At 34.8% G+C, this 22,558-nt stretch overlaps 2 protein-coding genes across 3 annotated transcripts; one reads left to right on the top strand and one right to left on the bottom strand.

The window, feature by feature from the left end:
• The first annotated feature begins 6,530 nt into the window (after positions 1-6,530).
• Positions 6,531-7,723, top strand: rprm3 (reprimo, TP53 dependent G2 arrest mediator homolog 3). Its single transcript, XM_019078233.2, has one exon. The coding sequence runs from the start codon at positions 6,990-6,992 to the stop codon at positions 7,296-7,298; it is 309 nt and encodes a 102-aa protein (XP_018933778.1). The 5' UTR covers positions 6,531-6,989; the 3' UTR covers positions 7,299-7,723.
• Positions 7,724-18,368: 10,645 nt separating this feature from the next.
• LOC109061099 (gametocyte-specific factor 1-like) lies at positions 18,369-21,578 on the bottom strand. Of its 2 annotated transcripts, none has more exons than XM_042713458.1 (8): positions 21,424-21,578; positions 21,043-21,200; positions 20,751-20,851; positions 20,468-20,594; positions 19,755-19,835; positions 19,526-19,589; positions 19,157-19,227; positions 18,369-18,727 (listed from the first exon to the last, which is right to left on the bottom strand). In XM_042713458.1, coding segments are annotated over exons 2-8 (531 nt in total). In that variant the 5' UTR covers positions 21,128-21,200; positions 21,424-21,578; the 3' UTR covers positions 18,369-18,725. The 2 variants fall into 2 exon arrangements, with proteins under 2 accessions (XP_042569392.1, XP_042569391.1); XM_042713457.1 differs by having other exon boundaries at positions 21,397-21,458.
• Between the last annotated feature and the right edge of the window lie 980 nt (positions 21,579-22,558).

Here is a 22,558-nt window from a genome sequence, read left to right as displayed (position 1 = left end):
TTAGTTGGCTAATCTGTGTCATCTGAATGATTCAGATCTGAACTTCTAAGCTCACATCAGTTTGACGTGGTTCTAGAGCTATATTTAGAACTGTCTTTCTTTTTTACTATCAGGCCATTTTCAGTTAGATTACATACGTCATTATATTGCTTTATGAGGCTAACAATAGCAGTGAAATTAATATTGCTTATATTTACGATGAGGGATTTCAAAATACCTCTGACTCTTAAGTAAACCAGTATGCCCAAATCTACACTATTAATATGGTGCAAAACCCTTTCCATGTGCTACAGACAGATTTAGGAGCTTGTTGAGGAAATGTGTACAATAGATTTTCTAAGGAATCATTTTACACCTGCACTCAAAAAAAAGGAGGAGGAGGAGAATGTGATGTGAGAGATATAATATAAAATAATTATTTATTAATACTTTATTGATTTTTTTATTTTTTTTATTGCATATAAAATGTCCATTCATTTCAATTACAGTTTTAACATAATAGAATAAATAACATACATAATAAACAGTGTAATGCATTTTGTCAGTCAGACATAAATAAAACAAATAAATGAAAAAACATGGCATATAATCATAATTATTTTGATCTATTTGATTGTATATTTAAATTGTGAAAATCAAATTAATTTCAAACATGATTAAAATTAGCTGATTCAATTATTCAGTTAGTTAAAATGTATGAAACAAATTTGTTGATGATAAATAAACCTAGTTATTATGTATTTAAATATTTGTATTTATATGTATTTATATTCCTGAACCATAAATAATTACCAGATGATTACAGAGACTAGGTGGGCTTTTTTAGAACAGCCTAGAAACATAATAAAAAATTACTATGAACAACCATATCAACTCCCTGTCAACCTTCATTGCTGTAATGAGGAAAATCAACTACTAGTCAGTTTGTCTAAAGTGTTCTGTCCCTCCCAAAGTAGCCTGAATTGAAGGGTGTGTAAATCATCTAATCAGATTTCATTCAGCTAATTTCATCACAGTATTGTAGGACTATCTTTGTGGTACAGAAGCTGCATTGTCTGACTGAGTCCTATTCTAATGTATGAGGTTTATGAGTCACAGGCACCCCTGCAGACCCATCCTGCTACTATCATAATAACTCACACCAGGGTACCTTGGAACACAGAGAGCCTTTTTGTCCCTAAGTGGTATTTCTGAATAATTTTGTGTGGTTGCTTCAAAACACTGAGCCTGTCTGATGGCTGACTGTCACGTTACATACACACCATAAGGCCTGCAGGGTGTCGCATATTCCCTCCACCCCTGCAGAGAACACCAAATTCTGTAGCCTAATTTTGGGCCACTGTAATTTGCACTGACACATCCTGTGCCTGCCAAGATATGCAGCCGATGGTACCACCAATGAAAGTACTACAGAGTAAGTGCCAGGGACTTCTTGTGATACCTTCCTCTAGCACTCCAGACCAACAGATGCATTTTGGGGCTTAAATTGAAAAGGATCCTCAACATTAGTGACCCCGGGCAGAAATGTTATGTAATATCCCAGGCCATTCTAAATGTAACTATATAATACATAATACCTGGGCGGTGGCAATGAAATTGGCCCGAAAGTGGCTTACAGTATGCCTCATGAAGTGAGTCATTATAGTAAAGGGATATCCCAAGAAACAATTAGTTTTGTGAGAGCGGGCCAGTGCAGCATCTTAGATTTTTTTTTACTATTTGCATAATGGCGATGTCAATAAAACTTTCTTCTACAATGAACTACATGTCTGTATAAACAGCTTACTTAGAGTATTCATATTTATATTTAAGTAAATAATTCATACAGCTCTCGTGGGCACCTTACACAGACAGTGAGAGGAAAGGGGAAACCCTGTGGTAAATACATTTAGCTCATCATTGTGGCCTGTAACTCAATCTGCTCCATTGTCAATTAGACAATGACTGATGAGAGGGGAAGAGCCACATTTTCCTGGTTTATGTAATATTATGAACTGAGTTCATTCAAACTGAAGACATATAAACAATAGATAGATAGAACGATAGAACGATAGGTAGACAGACAGACAGACAGACAGACAGATAGATAGATAGATAGATAGATAGATAGATAGATAGATAGATAGATAGATAGATAGATAGATAGATAGATAGATAGATAGATAGATATCGATGGTTGCTATGCGGTTGCTAGAGAGAGTTTTTAACTGTTATGAAATTGTCTGGCAAGCTAATGGGAACATCTAAAGGACGTGGCAGCACTCCAGTAAAAAATACCAGAGCTCATCCACAAGAAGTAATTGGATAAAGTCACTATCACTCTGATTACAGCAGTTATGCGGGCACGACCAGGGACAGTCTACAAAAATATCCACATTTCCATGTTCAGCTTACTCTGGTAAAGACAGCTTTTTCGGTGCAAAATCAAAACAAGGTGTTGACAAGCACATTGCCATGGTGACAGTTAAACAAGACTGGTGGTTCACCTCCAATGAATCAAGTTATATTATTATATAAACCTCCACCAACCTTCTGTGCTGGTCACCGACAGCCTTGAGAACATGAGAATGCTGGGATATAAAGCAAGACTGACAGGGAGGCTCAAGTTTCGTTGGAGAGCTGCAAGTTTTGGATAAGAGCCCAAAGGTTGTTCTGCGTTCTTCCACAGTCCAAGAACAAGGAGGCACAGAAAGAACATATGCAGGACCCTCATAAACAGACACTACAGGTGTGTATATATAAAGACAATGACAGCCTTTCAATTCATAAGCCTCACTGCTTTGGTGCAAATAAAATCAGACAAATCAATATCCAAAGACACTGTATGCACTGCGCACTTCCAACAAATGTCTTCTCAAATCCTTCTCCAGGATTTAGCCTTAAACATGCATCAGCAACTTTGTATTATTTGTAATGTAACACTTTCCTGATTCTCCTGCAGCCTTTCTCACTCTGGTACAGAGAGCAGGGCTATTTTTATAAAATGTGAGCCCATTTAGACTCAGTGAAAGAGTTGACTAAGTGTTGCTGATGACTTGTCATGCACTAAACAGGTGCAGCTGCCATATGATCAATAGCAAGCGGAGCATAAAGCAGAGGGAACATTTACTGTACACACTGAACTTATGACAGTCTGAACATGCTAAACCAGTCCAGATTGGGCATCATGTGGTCTATCATGCAGTGTGAAAATGTGTCATGTTTCATCTATGATAAGATGGCCTTGTAGTTGTAAATTAGAGGTGTTGAGAGGGCAAGGGAGAGACAGAATCCTAATGCTGGAGTAAGACTGGAGAGAAGGATAAAAGATAAAGATAGATGGATGTTGTATGACTCAAGTGTTAAAAATGAAGATCTCTAGTTATTTTCATCCAGCACTTGTTTCAATTCAACACTCAATCGTTCCATTTGAATGAATGCTTGGACAGATAATAAAAGAAATCACAGAACAGCTCCCGGACATGAGCCTTCCCACTTAACAGAGAAAGCCTTATTCCAAGGAATAATCACACAGATTCTTTATTCCTAACACCATAATTCAGCTCTGATACAAGTCTGCACTCTCAGTTCGTTCTTCTGCCTGAAATGGGAGAAAATTCAAATGAAAATCGACAAACAGTTCTGCAAAATATTGTAATGTGATCTCAGTGAAAGACCAAATGAGAACATCAAGTAATAAATACAAAAATAAATAAATTAAAATTGTGCCATCAAATAAATTGCACAAACACAAAACGCCTCCCCCCCCCTCAAAAAAAAGAAAGAATATGCAAATAATAGTAAAAATAATAATTATTATTAATAAATGTTATTTTTAAATTTGTAATTAAAGTGTAATTATTTATTTTAGTCATTTTAATATTGTTATTAATAATAAACATTGTTATTGTTATTATTATTTAAACTCACAAAAACATATTTTTTAACTATATTAAGCTCCTTTATCTTGTTAAAGAAAATCTCATTCCTTAGGATATGGCACAACAAAAATAAACTGAAATATTAATGCTCAGCTGGTCACGTAGGGACTCCCTCTTAGAGCGGCATGACCCGCAGGGAATGCTTCCATGTGTGTAGTGAGGCCTTTTCACCCAGCAACTGTACTGTTAAAACACAGCTGTTAGAAAAGCAGCTTTACCACTAGACACGGTGAGAACACACAGGAATATCTTTGTTTGTGTTAACTAGCATTTCACACAATTCACATGTTTTGTCAACCACTATAAGCAGGATCTTGTCTATGAAACTGGCTGAGCAGGTTTATTCTTTTACAGAATGCAAATGAATGAGTAAAACAACTACGTCAACCGTCCTGTTGTAAATATAAAGTAGTATTAGACCTAAACTGCAGTGTTTTCACTTTTTAAAATTAGAATAATAATTAGCTTTTTCCTTCAGACTTTTTCCATTTGTGTGTGTAATTTTATATTTTACACCTTACAAAAACAAATAAACATGAGAGCACATTCTAAACTGCTAATACACTCTCTCTCTCTCTCTCTCTCTCCCACACACTACATGGCGTAGATTCCTATCAGTGTACACGTTGTTCCACAGTGGAATTATATTTTGGGCTTTCAGAAGGGTGCTGTGGAGGGGACTGGCGGTCCCTAACATTAGCCTTGGGTTTAAAAATGACCACTCATCACATGAAATCAGTAACGGCACTTAGATGTGACGGAGTGCGTGTTCACAAAGTCAGGCCCCTCTGGGATTATCACACTACTTGGCAAGTGTAAGCGACACTATCAATTTCACCTGGACCTGAGGAAAATCCTGTGCCATTGTTAAAACGGAAACAAGTTGCTAACAACATGGTGGTGACTAATTTACCAACTACCAATATTCCAGTTCTCTGCTTTTAATATGTTGCAGCAAATATTTTTTCTCTTTTTTGACAGAATAAATCAACCGCATCTTGTTTATGTCAATCTCACTAAAGTCTGAGAAAAAAATATACAGTATAAGCAATATGAGCTTGATTTTTCACATTTCATAAAAAAGTTATAATAATAATAATAATAATAATAATAATAAATAATAATATAATAAACGAATACATTAAATTATAAATTAAAAAAATTAATAAAAATGTATAATAATAAAAAATAAATAAATAATGAATTATTTGAGGTGAAAAGCAATAAAATAATAATAATAATAGTTCCACAGCAGCTAAGCATGATCAATATTTGCACTGCAAGCCTATCTGGAACGCCACTAACATGTTCAAGCGGAGTGATACAAACGGTGAAAAGTTCCAGTGCTGCTGGACTGTATAAGCTCTCTTGGAATGGCCTTCAGCCAAACAATTTAAATGATCGGAACTAGCTGTTGTATAATATTAATGTCAAAAGGCTGTCACAAGTCTGCAAAGATCATCAACCTCTCCTCAGAGAGTAATTGTAAACCAGCAATTACATATGTGTTCTAAAAAGCAAAAGGTTGAAGGTGTAGAGCTGAGCACTGCTAGCAGGATGTACGCCATCTACAGATGAAAGCAATTTAGTCCTTCAGAATTGAAGTGTCTGTCATAACATTCAAATAGTTCAAATAAAATAATATAACTTTTTGTAAGACTATAGAACTATGCATACACACAGGCTGTGATGAACTTCAGATAAGTGTGATATAAAAAGGAGAGATAGCCTACAATTCTCTATATCATTTGATGTTTTCATCAAGAATGCAAGGCAAAAAGTGTGCACTTTGTGCATTCATTTGAGTTGCTTATGCATTCAAAAAATAAGTAATGCCATCAAGGGTGTAAACGCAATAGTTATTGCAATGCTTACTTCTTTAAAATGTATTTTTAATATATTTTTCTTACACAAAAAGCTATAGTTTAAAAATTTCACGATGACAGGGGTAAGTTTTATTGAAACTAAATGCTAAATGCAATGACACTGGAGATTTATAACTATTTGAAACATTTTTAAAACGGATCTTTTCTGATAAGTGTGGTACAAGACATCCAGCTGCACTGGTAAAGCAGGGCAATACTGCCATCTAGCGTTCTGAGTAGAACTACACCAAGTTATTCGAATCACTGCGCTTCTTTCCACTGACTATTGGACATTTTGGCTATTTATAAATTAAACCTCAAGACTCACAATTTACACTCATTCGTTTACTTAATTTGTTATTACAATTTTCAACAGTGATGTGAACAGTCACAGTATAAACAATTATGTTGTAGATTTGTAACTGAAACTCTAGACCGAATTAACCAAATGTTATTTTTACCACATCTCAAAACTTATTGTTTAATCATTTAAACTATATCTTTATCTTTCTAAGGCTAATTTCATAGCAAGCCTTTCATGTAGCCTCTCCTGAATACATTTAAATAAATTATATTTTCAAACTTTTCGCTATCTAAAATATATAAACTTGATTTGAAATGGCACATGATAGAATATAATCCGCTCAAGTGATACTAAATTTACTTTTCAATTTGTCCAGATACCCGCACTTGCAGTCTTTGCACTTGACCACTTATATGACGTATTTCCTGTATTTGGGCCAAGTGTTCATGTGAGCATGAAGACCACAAGTGTTTGTAGAACTTTTCATCATCTGATGGGACACACTTATAGTGTTGTAAAAAAGTCTTTCCTGCATTTGAAAAGGAAAGGAAAGCGACGACAAAACAGTCACATACTTTTAAGACCCCCGCCCCTTACCCCGCTGAGGTCAGAGGAAGATGTGTGCGCGCGCTCGAAGACACACTAAAATACCGGAGTGCGCTCCTCCAGACATCACTGAGACTGCTGCTGCAGAGATGCTTGGATGATGTAGCCTACTCCATCATATATCACAAATAAACCAGACTATCTGCCACTAACCGACGCTTTGACGACTTTTTTTTTTCTTTTCTTCTGAACTATGATATTCATGGAAACGCACAAGTGACCTTGGCTAACTCAAGACCCATTGGAAGTTTTAAAACATCAATACGCGTTACAAAACGCCACAGAAAACTCGACATGAATGTTTCACACGGGCTACTGAACCGGACGATCTCTACAGCGAGGCAGCCTTTGGAAGGGGTCCGAGGATGCTGCAACTTCTCGTTGATCACGAGCGACGGGTTCGGTTCACCGATTCAGGACGAGCGCGATCAGTTCATCGTGCGTTTGGTGCAGATAGCGGTTCTCTGTGTGCTGTCACTGACTGTCATTTTCGGCATCTTTTTCCTCGGGTGCAATCTGCTCATCAAGTCCGAGAGTATGATCAATCTGCTGGTGGAGGACAGAAGACCTTCCAAAGATGCGGAAATGATGATTGCTGCATGAGTGGAGTAGACTGTGCCATAAACCAGACTCAAACTGTCAATTTCGCATGAATGACACCTGTTGGGACGATTTTCATCCCAATGCTTAACTAAATGTATTTTTATATTATTTTTTAGTTCATCTTGTTCCAGAACCTACTAATGTCGCAAACAATGCATTCAGCTTTTTTAAAACCCAGAAATGTGTTGTGTTAAACATTTGACTATATCTTCCATCAAATCGCATGAAGAAAAGAAAAATGCATTAGCCTAATCCAGATCATGAAATTGAGAATTTGTCATTTGTTTTGTATTTATATTTTCATTGATTCATGTGATTCGTTGATTCAGTTGAAAAAATTCGAGAATGTCTTAATGGGTTTAAGAAAGATCATTGTGTGAACTTGCATGCAAAATGGATTAAAAGGAAATGCAGAACTCTAAAAATATAGTTCCATTTTTGTTCCTAGATGACACTGTAGACTTTTCCAAAGGTTCAAAACATGACAGTCCAGTTAACTAACCTAGAACTAGTTATTATCTGTCCATCACATTAGATGATTAACTACCAGTCATAACGTTTCACATTCTTGACAAATACATAATTTATTGTATTCTGAAATATATCACAAAATTAATAATAATAATAATAAATGACTACTCAACCTCTCTGCAGGTCAGTCGCAAAGTTTCAAGCATAAACAGTCTTCGGTACAGGACAAACATGAATCAAGTTCTAAGGAAAAAAAAGTAATTAAAAGAAATAAAAAAACAAAAAAATTAAGTTAATTTCTATTTATCATGATTTCATCCCTTTCATCTCATTCTCTTTGGTATCTTGGCAGCTGCGTTGCACCCACAGTGCAGATCACTTACAATGCTTTGGTAGACTGTTAAATATCTCCACAAATACAATAAAAATATAAGGATTTTACATTTTTTGGTTAAAGGTACTTTTTGTAAACCAGTTTTCATATTTGGAATACTTTTGTATATTTCTATATATGTTTAAAAATACTATTTATTTTACATTTTTCATATTTTTTTTTAAACGGATGAATGCTGTTAACAAAATGCAACATGCTTCTTTTTTTCACGAACAAGCAGTTAAAAAGCCTAAATGATTCAAAATATGTCAGCTTTTGATTTGACATTCTGCTGACTCACCAACTGCCTTTCCACATGAGCCTTAGCCTGAGGTGAATATAACAAGTGGCACAATTTATTTTAAGTATTTTAAGTATTTTTCATTTAAGCAGCAAATGACAAAACATCAAATCCTTTATTTAAAACACTGCACATATAACAACACTTAAAATTACACAGTCTTCCAATGCTGGAACAGTGCATCTTCACCATTTCTTCTGTCTTAGGACTTTCATTGCAGTTGACTTTAAACACACACACACACACACACACACACACACACACACACACACAAACACAAAATGCTAAAACTATAGGGCTAACCATTAACTTTTGTTTAACCTAGCTAACATACAATTTTATTTTTTCAACTAGGCTACTGGCCAACGATGACTAGGTTACAACAGAATTTATGTTACCGCCATGCTGACGAGAAAATGTTACTAGGTTAAACTGGTGTGCAAAAATTTGACACACACACACACACAAACACTTTGCTTGCTGGTCTCGTAAGGTGCATCAATACACAGCGCAGATATTCTCCAGAATTCTTCCACTCCAGGGTCCAATCCCCAGGCACAACCCGCGGCGATATGAGCGGATCGATCCAGAACTAACATTAGGCCTATAAAAATTCTAAAGTGCATTTCAACCATCAATTTTATTTATTTAGCAAAAAATAAACTTTAAGTGAAAATAGACAAGGCTATATTAGCGAATAATTGTGTAGGATATAACCATTTCTCCTGCTCATTGGAACATACGCGAATGCTGAAAGACAGAACCAATCAATCACAGACAACCTGGGGCCCTCAGTATCTTAATTACATTAACAAACTGTTCCATTAAAATGGCAACCTTATTTTTTATTTGCACCTCAAATCAATGTTCTTAAACTAAAACCAGTAACATTCCAGAGATGTTGCATAATTCCCTAAAATAAGTTGGATAATACCTTCCTCTGTATTTGTACACACACTGCTGCATAAAAGCATGACATCACATGTGTCATCTGCAGGAACATGGTCAAAGCCATTCACTCTAGAATACATGTGACTGTTGAAAACGTGCCAAAGATGTTACTCGAATCAGTGCCTTAAAACAGATGGTGCTGAAATACATGCAATGGAGAACAGGGAGCCATAATCCAAATTAGAGATTAAGGCTGCATGCTATATCACTGACCCCAATCCTAGGACATTCAGCTCATAACACCCCACCGCACACACAAAACCGGCCACTGCTGCTTTTTTTTTTTTAATCATAGTGCTTTTTATGAAAATAATGCACTGCTTGTAATGCACTGCTATACCACACAGATGCTGGTTTCATACTATAAACAGCATAATCCAAAATTGTTCAGTTTTTGATTGATAAACAGGAGGCTCAGGTGGGATCTTTCTTTAAATATTCATATTTTTATTCAGTATACTGATGCAATAAATTAATCAAATGTGATGGTAAAGATGCTGTTTTTTAAACTATTCATCAAAAAAATCCTGAAAGAAATTATTTTATGAAGTTATAATTAATACATTATATTAAGTCTTAATATTAGATTAGATTATATTAAGCCTTAATATGTATTAAAAATAGGGCTGTCAAATGATTAATCACGATTAATCACATCCAAAATAAAAGTTTTGTTTACATAATATATGTGTATACTGTGTATATTTATTATGTATATATAAATACACACACATGCATGTATATATTTAAGAAGAATATGTTATGTTTATATATTAAATATATTTATATATAATATAAAATATAAGAATATAATATATATAAATGTATATACATGTAAATATTTTCTAAATATATAATTTATGTGTGTGTATTTATATATACATAATAAATATACCCTGTACACATACATATATTATGTAAACAAAACTTTTATTTTGGATGTGATTAATCGTGATTAATCATTTGACAGCCCTAATTAAAAATCAAGCAGCACAAACATTATAACATAATAATAATAGTTTCTTGAGCACCAAGTCAGCATATTAGAAGGATTTCTGAAAGATAATGATGAGTAATGAGTAATAACGCTGAAAATTCTCCTTTGCTATCATAGGAATAAGTTACATTTAAATTATTTAAGAAATTATTCAAATAATAAACTTATTTTAAATCACATATACAAGCATATATATTGTACATATATATGCTAATTTGATGAAGTGCAAATAAAAAATTATATCGCAAATTCCATCTGTGCCTGTCTAGGATGAATATATATTATGGATAGGTATCTTTATGCATATCTAGTGTTTAAATATTTTAAATATTTCACAGTCATGAAATAAATAATTGAAACTTTTTCAGTCTGTGCAGTTAGATCATGCCGTTTATGCATATCTTATTTTTCTCCCTCAGAATATCATGAAAATCTTGAAGACGGAACTAAGAAGAGATCTTGCTACGGGTTCTCATGAATTTTCCCCAGAGAGGCACTGAATGATTGATGCCATGATTGCTTTATATTTCTTCAGCCCTTCTTTAGAGATAGAGGGAGAGCGAGTGGTAGCATGGATGAAAGGAATGGAAGAAAAGGTCACTCCCGGTGGTAGTGGCTGTCAGACAGCGGTACGGTCCTGAGAAGTGACGTGGCATTACGAACTGACAGAGCTAGAGAAAGGCTATGGAACAGGGGAAATGTCAAAGTAGAAAAGAGGGAGAAAATGTGAGGTCTCTACAATAAATGTTAGCATAAATGTAAAAGCATAAAAAAGGGTCTAGGTGGGATGCAACCACCTTAACCTGTTATGCAACAAGCCATTGTGTAAAGCTCAAAGAGACAGAAATAAATTTGGATTTTTTACAGTGATTCTTTAGTAGGCCTACCAGAGAAATACTTTGTGCACAGGAAGTCACTGTTTGCTACCAACTGTCACTGAGACTTACTGACAGAGAAACAATTATAACGATGCCCTAAACTATTTTGAGGTGAATCCAAAACCATTCACCATCTATGAAATCTCTTCTTTTTAGATCATATCTGACAGCTTTAACTCCCACAAGTAATCAGTATTTTTATTCATCGTTGAGAGAATGTTATACAAAATCAAGGGTCTGCCCAAAAGCCACAGGGGACACAGCCTAAAAAAGATTCTCTGAAGACTAACTGCGTGACTTCGGGGAGGAAAACTTGCTGCGTTTAATCACACCATCTCATAGCCTCAGTTACCCTCGACTGACACTCAGCATGCAATATACAGTCAATATAAATCCCTCATTCAGAAGAGTTCTTTGAAGTCATTATGGCTTCATTACGTTTTTTGCAAATGTGAATGATTGAGATTTCATTCGTTAGCATTTTTACATAATTCCATCATTTAATTCCTAATTAAATGTACTATACATATACATAATTTTTTATATAAAACAAAAAAAATAACATCATCTACACCACACATTAACAGTCACACACAAAAATATATTCAGCATAATAAAGTACAATGTCACAGATCACTTTTTTCAACATGCACATTAGTTCAGTGAACTTAACTAACGTTGATGTTCAGATTAAATCTGGTTTAGTCTGGTTTACTATCCTTGTAGGGACACTCCATAGGCGTAATGGTTTTTCTAATGTAAAAACTGTATATTCTATCACCCTGCACCTAAACCTACCCCTCACAGAAAACTTTCTGGATTTTTACATTCCCAAAAAACTCATTCTGTATGATTTATAAGCTTGTTTTCCCCATGGGTCGGTATATTCAGGTTTAAGTAACCACTGGGATAGAAAAACGTGTACACACACACACACACACACAGAGGATAGACAAATAAATGAAGTGTTAGCCCAAAGAAACATCTCTTGACCTCTTATCAATGATAGCACTGGAGAAAAACAACATACATAGGCTAGTATTTAAATCTTTAAATAGATTTTAATTGAATGAGGCACCATGATGTCCAGACAGTGGACCTGGCTGAGCTTTCTCATCCTTTTTAATTCATCTTGCTAATTCAGTTGCTTTGTCGAGATATAGTTGCTATTGTTCTCTATCCCTCTGAATGTCTATCTCTGTTTTGTATGCACAAATGCAAATGCTCTAATGCGCTCCCCGTCGTCCCACAAGCCGCAGACTTTAGCTCAGCATTTGGGAGTAACAGCTGCAATACCTTTCCATCACAGTCAGGACAGAGCGACCCATCACTCCAGTGATGTGTGAGGAACAGGAAGTGGCAGACTGTTTTTCCCCCCTTCCCTTCCTTTTTGTTCCGTCCAATGAATCTAAATGTGATTGACAGCAAAAGGCATTTTAAACCCAGCCACTGTACTGCAAAGTGCAAATGTTTGTACAGCACACCAAATATTGCATAACTAGATTTCAGTGAGAACTGACAGATTGAGTTGCTGGCTGCATGTTATTACACATTTTATCTTCTGATGAAAGGCCTACGAGAGTTTTATGGGTGTCGATATCTAAGTCATCTGAGGCAGACATACTTTGAATTTCAAAACAAACAAACAAAACTTGACACTGCATTTTATTTATTAATATGAATTTACCGTTTAAATCTTCACTGTAAAAAAAAAACTTTTTTCGTATTACAGATTTAACTTAAACTTATAGTAAAAAAAAAAACAACAACAAACATTTGTTACAACTCATAATGTAAATATACCAAATGCATTAAAGCACAGGGACCCATTTCAATAAGATACTTGAACTGAGTTGATTTACCCTGAGATGGGAAACTCAAGAGTCTTTGGGTTCAACATAATAAAACATAAAAGGTTCACGAGTGAAAGCTACATGACTTTACAAACATTTTAATTATTAAATAAATATAATTTAGTGTCTATTTTAATCTGCAGCAGCTTTCCACATAGTCCAGTGCTCTTTTCACATAATTAAATGTTCTCCAATCCAAACTGTTAATGTGTGGAATCTATATTCAGTGGAGGCCTAGGTTTCCTGATCTAATGATTTTAACAGAAATTATTTCATAATTTCACCTGTATATCATTTTAAGTATAAATAAGAAAATACAAAATAATTTGCCTAGCTAAAAGATTAACAGTGAAACAATATTAATAATAATTAATATAATGAAGTTCTTTGAGGTCTTTTTTTTTTACAATTGATTGCTGAAACAATATCGTGTGTTGAATTTGTATGAAATGAGATTGTGAGCCTGTGGTGTGAAGCAGGTCCTCTGAATCTGAAGGAACAGTGGTGTAATCAAATTCATGCTGTATATCTACCAACTGTCAGAAACGTCTTGCTGAACCTTTTCAAACACGCTGTCTCAAACTGCAGCGTGTTAAGTCCTTCTGAACAGCTCTTTCACACAGTGCTTACGCAGATGGTGACCCAGACGGTGTGGAGACCTCAACCTAAGCTCTGAGTCCTTTAATTATCACATTGCATGCAAATTATACACTGCATCCTTTCCCCACTGACTGTACTGTCTGGGCTTCAGGAACCCTCACAAACACAGAGAGCACTATTTAAAGCAAATATTGAATGCTTTAAGTGCATGACAACGATTTAAGTATGTCACTGCTCTGCATTAAATGAGATAAAATCTTGTTAAAGTTAAATCAAGTTTTATTGTTGGAAGGGGAAAACTTTAAGCTGGATGAATTTAGTGCAAATATTATAGAGAACACTGAAGAAAAGAACTTTGATCTTCTTTAAAATCCATTTTGTCCAAAGATCAAACATCTTAAGTGTCTTTTTCCCCTTTATCGTTCTGCTAGCCATACTGATAAACTATCAACATTGAAATACCAGCAGAAACAGATGAAACCATTCTTTTCTGAAGACAACAATGAAAACTTATTTTAACCCAGTGTCACAAATGTCTTGATGAGGACTAAAATCTGTAGGATGTTCATATTACTATTTTTGCAATGTGTATATTGTGCAAATACGTACCTGTACACATAAAACAACTTAAAATATGCCATACAACCGATCACACAGTGCAATGTGCTTTACTGCCTAACCCTAACAGCCAAAGTTGGTACATTTTTATACAAACTCAGACTTTTGACATTAAAATTTAAAATGTAAAAATAGGTTATTTTTAAGATGGGAACCGGGCACCACTCACTGAATTAAACGCTATAGCATATAGTTTCTACCAAATAAGAAAAAACATGCTTTGGTAAATCTTTATGACATAAGTCATAATTAAGACAAAATTTTGACAGTCAATTGTGAGTTGAAAAGCGAAAATAAAATATTAAGTCAATTATGACAAATTTAAATTGACAGTCAATCGCGATTAAATCAAAATAAAATATTAAGTCAATTTTGAGATACAATTAAGATCCAAAACGAAAGTCAACTGACATAAAAAGTGGAAATGAAGAGAAAATAAGATATGTAGGGGAAAAATAATCTAAATTGAGATACTAAGTCAATTATGAGATAATTAAAATTAAAAGTTAAATCATGACAATCAGTTAAGTCAAGTCAACATTGAGACACTGTCATAAATTGAAATTGACAATTTGAAAGTAACAATCATAATTAAGCTAAATTATGAAGTCGAAATTATGATACCAAGTCATACTAATGAGAAAAAGAGGCAAACATTGAATTCCACTGAACTATGAAATTCTACTAAATAACTATTAATGGTCCAGTAAACAGCAACCAAACGCTGATGTTAGGCGTTCTCTGACGTAACTGTAAAACGCTGGCAGAATGGAAAGACAACACAGGCTGCTCGAATTGCTCTCTGGGGAAAATTAATTGAAGGACAGAATACATTTGCAAATTATGAATAGTATACAGCAATCCAGAGCAAGGGCAGAGAACCACACTCATACAACACCACTATTTTCTGCTCTAAAAGATGCATTCATGTCCAATTTTATCTTCCAAGCATAGCCTATTAAATGACCCCTTTAAAACCCAGATAAATGAGAAAAATTATTTTTCTATCAGTATAGCTGATGGGTACGAGTGCCCCACTTCTAGACGGTCCTATTCTGCAGACCATCATGGCTAATGATGAACTGACACACTTGTGTCAAAACATAAAATGCTGAGCGAATAGAAGCGTGTGAGAGACTATGCTGGCTAATTTCAGCATCTGTTGGAAGGGAGAAAACCAGATGCAAATGAGGGGTCTAAATTATTAGTCACGTTGCAGCATGTTTTGTGTGTAATCTAGGATTTGTCTCTGCATTCAGATCTGATTTAGTTATGGCTTAAGATTAAAGAATTGAGGAACGGGGCAATATTCTATCCCATATTAATGTGCTATGGGAGAAGAAAACTGTGGTGCCATCAGGTTATTATTTTTATCATTTCCCAAATACCATTCATGAAGCTATATTATAAAAGCTCATAAGAAGGAGAAGAAGAAATGTATGGTTTAAAAGTTGTATTTTTGTTCTTTATCTGAAGCATTATCCATAATATTTAAGTTCACTGCTGTTTAGAAGTTTGGGGTCAGTCTTTTTTATTTTATTAATACTTTTATTCAGCAGAGATGCATACAATTAATTAAGAGTGATAGTAAAGACTTAAATTGTTACAAACAAAAACTTGTTCTTTTGAACTTTCTATTAACCAAATCCTGAAAAAAAAAAGGTTCAACATTAAGCAACACATTCATTTAACACCGAAAATAAATGTTACTTGAGCACAAAATACAACCATATTAGAATGATTTGCCATCACAGTAAGAAATGCTCTCAAAACATTAAATAGATTTTAAATTTTAATATATTATAAAGCAATGTTAAGTTCATTTTAAGATTTTAAGCTGTAATATTTTAAAATGCTGTTTTTACTGTATTTTATCACCAAATAAAATAACCTTAGTGAGCATAAAGACTTCAAAAACAGTAAATCTTACTGACCCCAAACTTTTCAACAGTAGTCTATATATTAAGTAATGATACTTGGTCATTATTTCTTTCATCATATTTAATAATTCTAGCCTTTTTACAATTAATTCAAAGGCCCTGCAGATACATTTATAAAATAAGAAATATTCTATGCTGTCTATAAATAGGTCATAAAACAAAAAGCATGTATACTTACATAAGCATTTGAAAAAAGAAAATTTTTTTTAGATTAGGTATAGGATATAATCTTGAATTTTAACCATCATGCAACAATCAAAGAATCACAAAACTCCAACAGCATTGCATTTAATTTGCTCACATGCCCAAAGCGCGAAGTTTAAAAATGAAAGTGAGATTGTAAACTGCTCCTCGGAGCAATAGTGCACCAAAGGAAGCGCTACACAGCTGTGTTTAACAGGCACATAGATACAGAGGCGCCAGAGGGGGCGAGCAATCAGCCCTGCCTAGTGCCTACGCAAACACGCATACACAGAGACCCTGTCATTTGTGCAAATGTCTGTTGTCAGTGCAGCTAGCAGGGGAGAGCTGGTGTGGCCAGCTGTCTGTGCGGGTTAAACAAGGCAGAGAAGATGAGGAAGAGGGGGCAGACCTGTGGCCCTGCCATACTAACTCATGCTCCATTCATATTGCCACAGACACAGGGTTACACTAGCCCATCGTTTCTGGGACTCAAATAAGCCACTGTAACGGAAAAAGGACAAAACTTTCACACACTAATTAAAAATGCTCAAAGCACACTGTGGGTGAGGACAAATCTCCCACAAAAAAAAAAAAAGTAAATGGTAGGGAAAGAAAAATATTTTAAGACTTACAATAAAGCAACAACTTCCAGCATTTATCAATCTGTTAATTTGTAAACACTATTGTTAGTTAATGTACTGACATTAATCTCAGATTAATCTATTTACAAAAATCCTGTATTTGTGTTCTTGTGGAAACTGAAGCATAAACACAAGTGTAAAAAATTTACTCTATACACAAAAAAAAAGTTTTTTCTATGTGTTCTTTTGGAAAATTTATATTTATATATTTTATATATATATATAAAAAATATATTTCAAAATCATATAAATGTAATTTGTATTTTTCAATTTAGTGTTTGTAATTATAACTGTTAATGTTAATATTAAAAACCTAAGTAAAAATTCTGTTAAAGGGATACTCCATCCCAAAATGAATTTTGTCATTAATCACTTACCTCCATGTCGTTCCAAACCCGTAAAAGCTTTGTTCATCATCGAAACACAATTGAAGATATTTTGGATGAAAACTGGGAGGCTTGAGACTGTCCCATAGACTGCCAAATAAATAACAGGGTCATGGTCCAGGAAAGTATGAAAAGCATCATCTGAATAGTCCATCTGCCATCAGTGATTCAACCGTAACGTTATGAAGTGATGAGAATACTTTGTACACGAACTAAACATAACTTTATTCAACAATTCCTCTCCTCTGTGTCTCTCCAAATCTGAGCAGTATGCAGGCGCCGTATGGCTCTTCTGTGTCAGCCGCGCTACAAGGACACGTTTTTTACGTGTATTTACGCTATGAAGTGCCGTGTCTATGAAGTGCCGTGTCGTTTGGTTTGAAAGCAAACAGTGCAGCCGCCTGCGTACTGCTCAGATTTGTCAAAATGACGATACACTGATTTGGAGAGACACAGAGGAGAGGAATTGTTGAATAAAGTTATTATTTTTGTTTTCTTCGTGTACAAAAAGTATTCTTGTCGCTTCATAACGTTACGGTTGGATCACTGATGGCAGATGGACTATTCTGACTACGCTTTTCATATTTTCCTGGACCTTGACCTTATTTGGCAGTCTATGGGACAGTCTCAAGCCTTCCGTTTTTCTTCCAAAATATCTTAAATTGTGTTCCGAAGACGAACAAAGCTTTTACGGGTTTGGAACGACATGGGGGCAAGTGAGTTCCGAAGACGAACAAAGCTTTTACGGGTTTGGATTTGTTTGGTTTAAAGTTATTGTATTCATTTTAAATTTAGTTGTATTAGACTTAATTTGGGATTGTAATTTATATATATATAAAAAAAAAAAAATAATAATAATAATAAAATAAATAATGCAATGGAGGTTTGCAAATCTTTAATGAATCATACAGGTCAAGATTAAAGATAACCACTTCCACAAAGCAAAAAGTGGAAAGCAAATGGTCCAGAAAGATTGGCACTGAATGGCGTCTCATTTGAAATATTACACCCAATTCTTTGCTTTAATAAGGAGCGTCTCTACACATGGACCATAACAGTTTACAGACGGTGTTTAAACTTGTAGAAAATAGGAAAAGGGAAAATTCACAACACTTTAAAATTAAAAACTTTAAAATATAAGTATACTTTAAACAAGTTAGGCTAGAAAAATCACACAGGGCTTAAAGTATTAAATAAGTAAGATTAGTAGGTGAAGTCCATCCAGAGGTGACGCATCCTTAGTAAAAAGAGGGAGGAAATGTAGTGAGAATGACAATAATGTTAAATAAATACACACACACACACTCAGGGGCAGGTTGCATACACTGGCTGGACTAGTCTTAAAGTTATCCTATCCCCCCCCCCCCCCAAGACTGATCATAACTTCTTAAATTCTGTTACAAAAAGTAGATTGGTCTAATTTAAATCTGAAAAGACTGATTATCCGTGGTCTACTACTAGTTTGTGAAACTAATTCTTAAGACAGTCTTAACATAGTGGCTGTGTTTATGCAACTAGTCTTGGTTTATAAAATGCCACAGGACTGGTTGAATCAGCCAAGAGTGCTGCTGCCATCTACAGGAGCGTTAATAACTCCCATGGACAGAAGAGCAGGCTAGTTTAAAAGCTAAAACCCCTGATTGAAATACAGTATAAAAGTTCTTACAGAGTTTCCATGGAAGAGTCCGTGGTGCCCTAAGTCCATCGGATAAACTGATGGTGGTAGATGGCTCTGGCCTAACAAAAGCATGAGTGCAAATGTAAAGCAAAAAAATAAAATAAATTATAATTCACTTGAGTGGAGTCACTTTAGCCCTGTTTTGTCAGAAAACATCAGACAAGGGTCATGTTTTTTTCCATGCAGGAATAAGTAAATAGTATGTTTGAATTAGTCCCCCTAGTGGTTAAACGATCACTTGCAATCAAACCATTACAAGGGTAATTTACCCAAAAATGTAATACTCAGAAACACTGCTTTTTTTGGCTTACTGGGTCAGAGGATTTAAGGTCAAGGAAAAAGAACATGAGGACTCACTTGTTTTGGGCAAGCTGATTGTTGGATGCACCCCAGACAAACATAGCAGCATTATCATCAGCCTCTGCAATCATAGGACCAAACAGAGGGAATCATCCAGAAAGAAAGGATTTATTCATTTAAACCAAAATCAAAATACAGAAACTATACATTAAATAAGGCAAACTGGCAGTGCCACAGTAGTGAAAAGTCAGAAGCCTACGAAAACTAAACGCAACAGGTCACAGACCTGTTTCCCAGTCCTCATAGGATGAAGGGTTTGCGCAGGTGTTAACAGGGACCTGAAACTTCTCCAGCAGCTCTACATTTCCTAAAACATAAAAAAAATAAAAATTCTAAAACCATAACAAGAAAGTTTAATAGCTATGATACGGTTTTTGAAATCAAATCTTTGTACAGCTATGACAGGAAACAGGGGCATCAAACGGTTAATCTACAAAAAAAAAAAAAAAAAAAAAGCATATACATAAACCCAAATAAGAAATAAAACAGTTATCGTATAAAGGTGTCCTAAACTACTGAAACATTGGTGTCTCAATTTAGAGCAGTCAATGCAATTCAGGAAAGAAATCGATTAAATCTATATGTGGGGTGGGTGTATGAAAATATTCAGATGTAACCCTCTTTGTAATCTTTAACATTTTCATAAGTTACTAATTTAATTACACATTTTTTCTCAGTAACTAATGGATTACAGTTACATTTATTTTGTAATTAAATTACATGTAACTAGTTACTCCCCAACACTGATCCTGATTGACAAATGAATGCATCTTTAATGTCAAGATTTTGGAAAACTACAGTAGTTTTAAAATCAACATTTTGATTTCACTGGTTCATCTCACTTTCATCCAAACACCACAACAAAAGCAGTTGTTTTTGTCCCATGAAAGAACAACGAAAATATAACTAACAGCCCAAGCTCAAACATGCAACACTAACCATCTTCAGCATTCAGTGTCCTCTTGTCTTCACAGTTCGCTATGTGATGAGACAGCTCATGTTTGGGAATCAAGTGTCTGGCGTTGAAGGGGCAAGTCTTCAGTTCACTAGCCAGTTTGGGGTGGTTCTGAAACAGATGGGGGTGGACAGATAACGTCCTCACAACACCAACGTTGTCAAGAAAAAACAAACCAATGCCAAGAACACAACACCTTCACAATGTCAATGAATACGATATCAAAAACAAACACATGGAGAAGGTCCATCCCCAGCCATAACCCACCTTCCTGCACTTGAGAACATGTATGATCTGGTGGTTTTTGTCATATGGGCACTGCACAAGCCTGTTGGGGTCACCGGCGTCATCAGGGTCTTCACCATAAGCTGTGAAAACAAGAAGCACCATCATAAAACTTGGTTGTTTTTCTGGATGGTTCACACAGGACGCCCTTTTCCGTTCCACTGCGCTACTTGTCCATTGTTTTTCTATGTGAACGCGCTAGATGGACGTGTTTGACTGTAATATTGTGACTTCAGAAATAGTAGGCCTGTGATAAACCCGACTGCTAAATTACCGTCCTCTTCATTCCAGCCATGCTGCTGATGATCAGAGCTGACTCCAGACGCACCGACGCTGCTCCCGAATCTAACAGAGGCCATGCTCGCTGCCTTCTGGGGACTTGGGTAGCTCGCTTGACCTTGCGTTTTCCGTTGGCTTCGATAAAATGTCACCCTGAATAAAATACGCCCAATTTAAAAACAAGCCAAGTTAAAAAAAAACACAATGATTAGTAGAAAAGCGGCTCGTGCTATACATGAAAGTTAAAGCACTTGAAAAAGGGGACGTCGAACGCCAAAAGTCAAAGTAGTTCGATCAAAAACATTTGCAATTTTTCTTCACAACTTGCAATACTTTCTAATTTCCTTACATAGCATTATCTTGTCAGAATACTTACAACTTGGCTTTTGTAGTCTTGAGGTATGGCACGTGCTCCCCTCCACTTGATTGACTGTAGAATGTCACGTGACCTACTGCTTATAAACCTTACTTTGTTTCGTCATTACAATATTATCATAATTATATATTATGGTCAACACTTTTCCAAATAGAGACAGAAAACAAATAAAACAAACAAAAAACTAGCAAAACGGCTTTATATAAAATAAAGTTAAATAAAACAATTCAGTTCAATTCAGTTAGATTAAATTAGATTAGAAACAGCCGTGCTGCTTAATTTTATTTCTTTCTGGAACCTGTGACCCTTTTTTCAGGATTCTTTGATGAATAAAAAGTTAAAAAGAACAGCATTTATTCAAAGTCTAAATATTTTGTAACAATATACACTACCTTCACAAGTTTGGGGTCAGCAATTATTATTATTATTATTTATTTAGTTTTTTTTTTTTTGCTGAAAGAATTATTATTATTATTTTTTTTTTATTTGTTTTTTTTTTTTTATAAAAAGTGATAATAAACTTTTATATTGTTAGAAAATATTTCTATTTTAAATCAGTGCTGTCGCTTTTAACTTTATTTATAAAATAATCCTGAAAAAAAGTTTTACAGGTTCCAAAAAAAATATTGAGCAGCACAACTGTTTCCAACATTGATAATAAATCAGCATATAATAATGATTTCTGAAGGATCATGTGACACTGAAGACTGGAGTAATGATGCTGAAAAATAGCCTTTGCATTACAGAAATAAGTTATACTTTAAAGTATATTAAAATAGAAAACCATTATTTTGTATGGTAATAATATTTTACAATATTACGTTTTTTTTCTGTATTTTTGGTCAAATAAATACAGCCTTGATGAACAGAAGAGACTTCTGTAAAACACATTCAAAATGTTGCTGATCCCAAACTTTTGAACAGCAGTGTACAAATATATAAATTTTTAATTTGCTTGAGCCAAGAAGACTAATAGGGTTTTGAAATGAGGACTCCAATCACACAAATACTACGGTATCTATTGAAAAAAATTAAAAATAAATAAAAAGCGGTGTGCTATCAGAGCAGTTTCTCAACGGTTCTGGGTGCTATATTTGCGGTTATTGAAGCAGCCAATCACAACGCTGCGCCTGCA

This window comes from Cyprinus carpio, chromosome A23, assembly GCF_018340385.1.
Source record: "Cyprinus carpio isolate SPL01 chromosome A23, ASM1834038v1, whole genome shotgun sequence".
In the NCBI taxonomy this organism is placed as follows: Eukaryota; Metazoa; Chordata; class Actinopteri; order Cypriniformes; family Cyprinidae; genus Cyprinus; species Cyprinus carpio.
The sequence above is the reverse complement of the archived record's forward strand: the minus strand, read 5'-3'. Positions and strand labels throughout refer to the sequence as shown.

Excerpts from the sequence above, each read along its gene's own strand:
- LOC109061099 (XM_042713457.1), bottom strand. Across the intron at positions 20,852-21,042 it reads TGGCTGGAATGAAGAGGACG|CTTATGGTGAAGACCCTGAT; the intron begins GTAATTTAGCAG and ends TTGTTTTCACAG. Across the intron at positions 19,228-19,525 it reads AATCAGCTTGCCCAAAACAA|GCCAGAGCCATCTACCACCA; the intron begins GTGAGTCCTCAT and ends TGCTTTTGTTAG.
- rprm3 (XM_019078233.2), top strand. The coding sequence starts at position 6,990 with ATGAATGTTTCACACGGGCTACTGAACCGGACGATCTCTACAGCGAGG.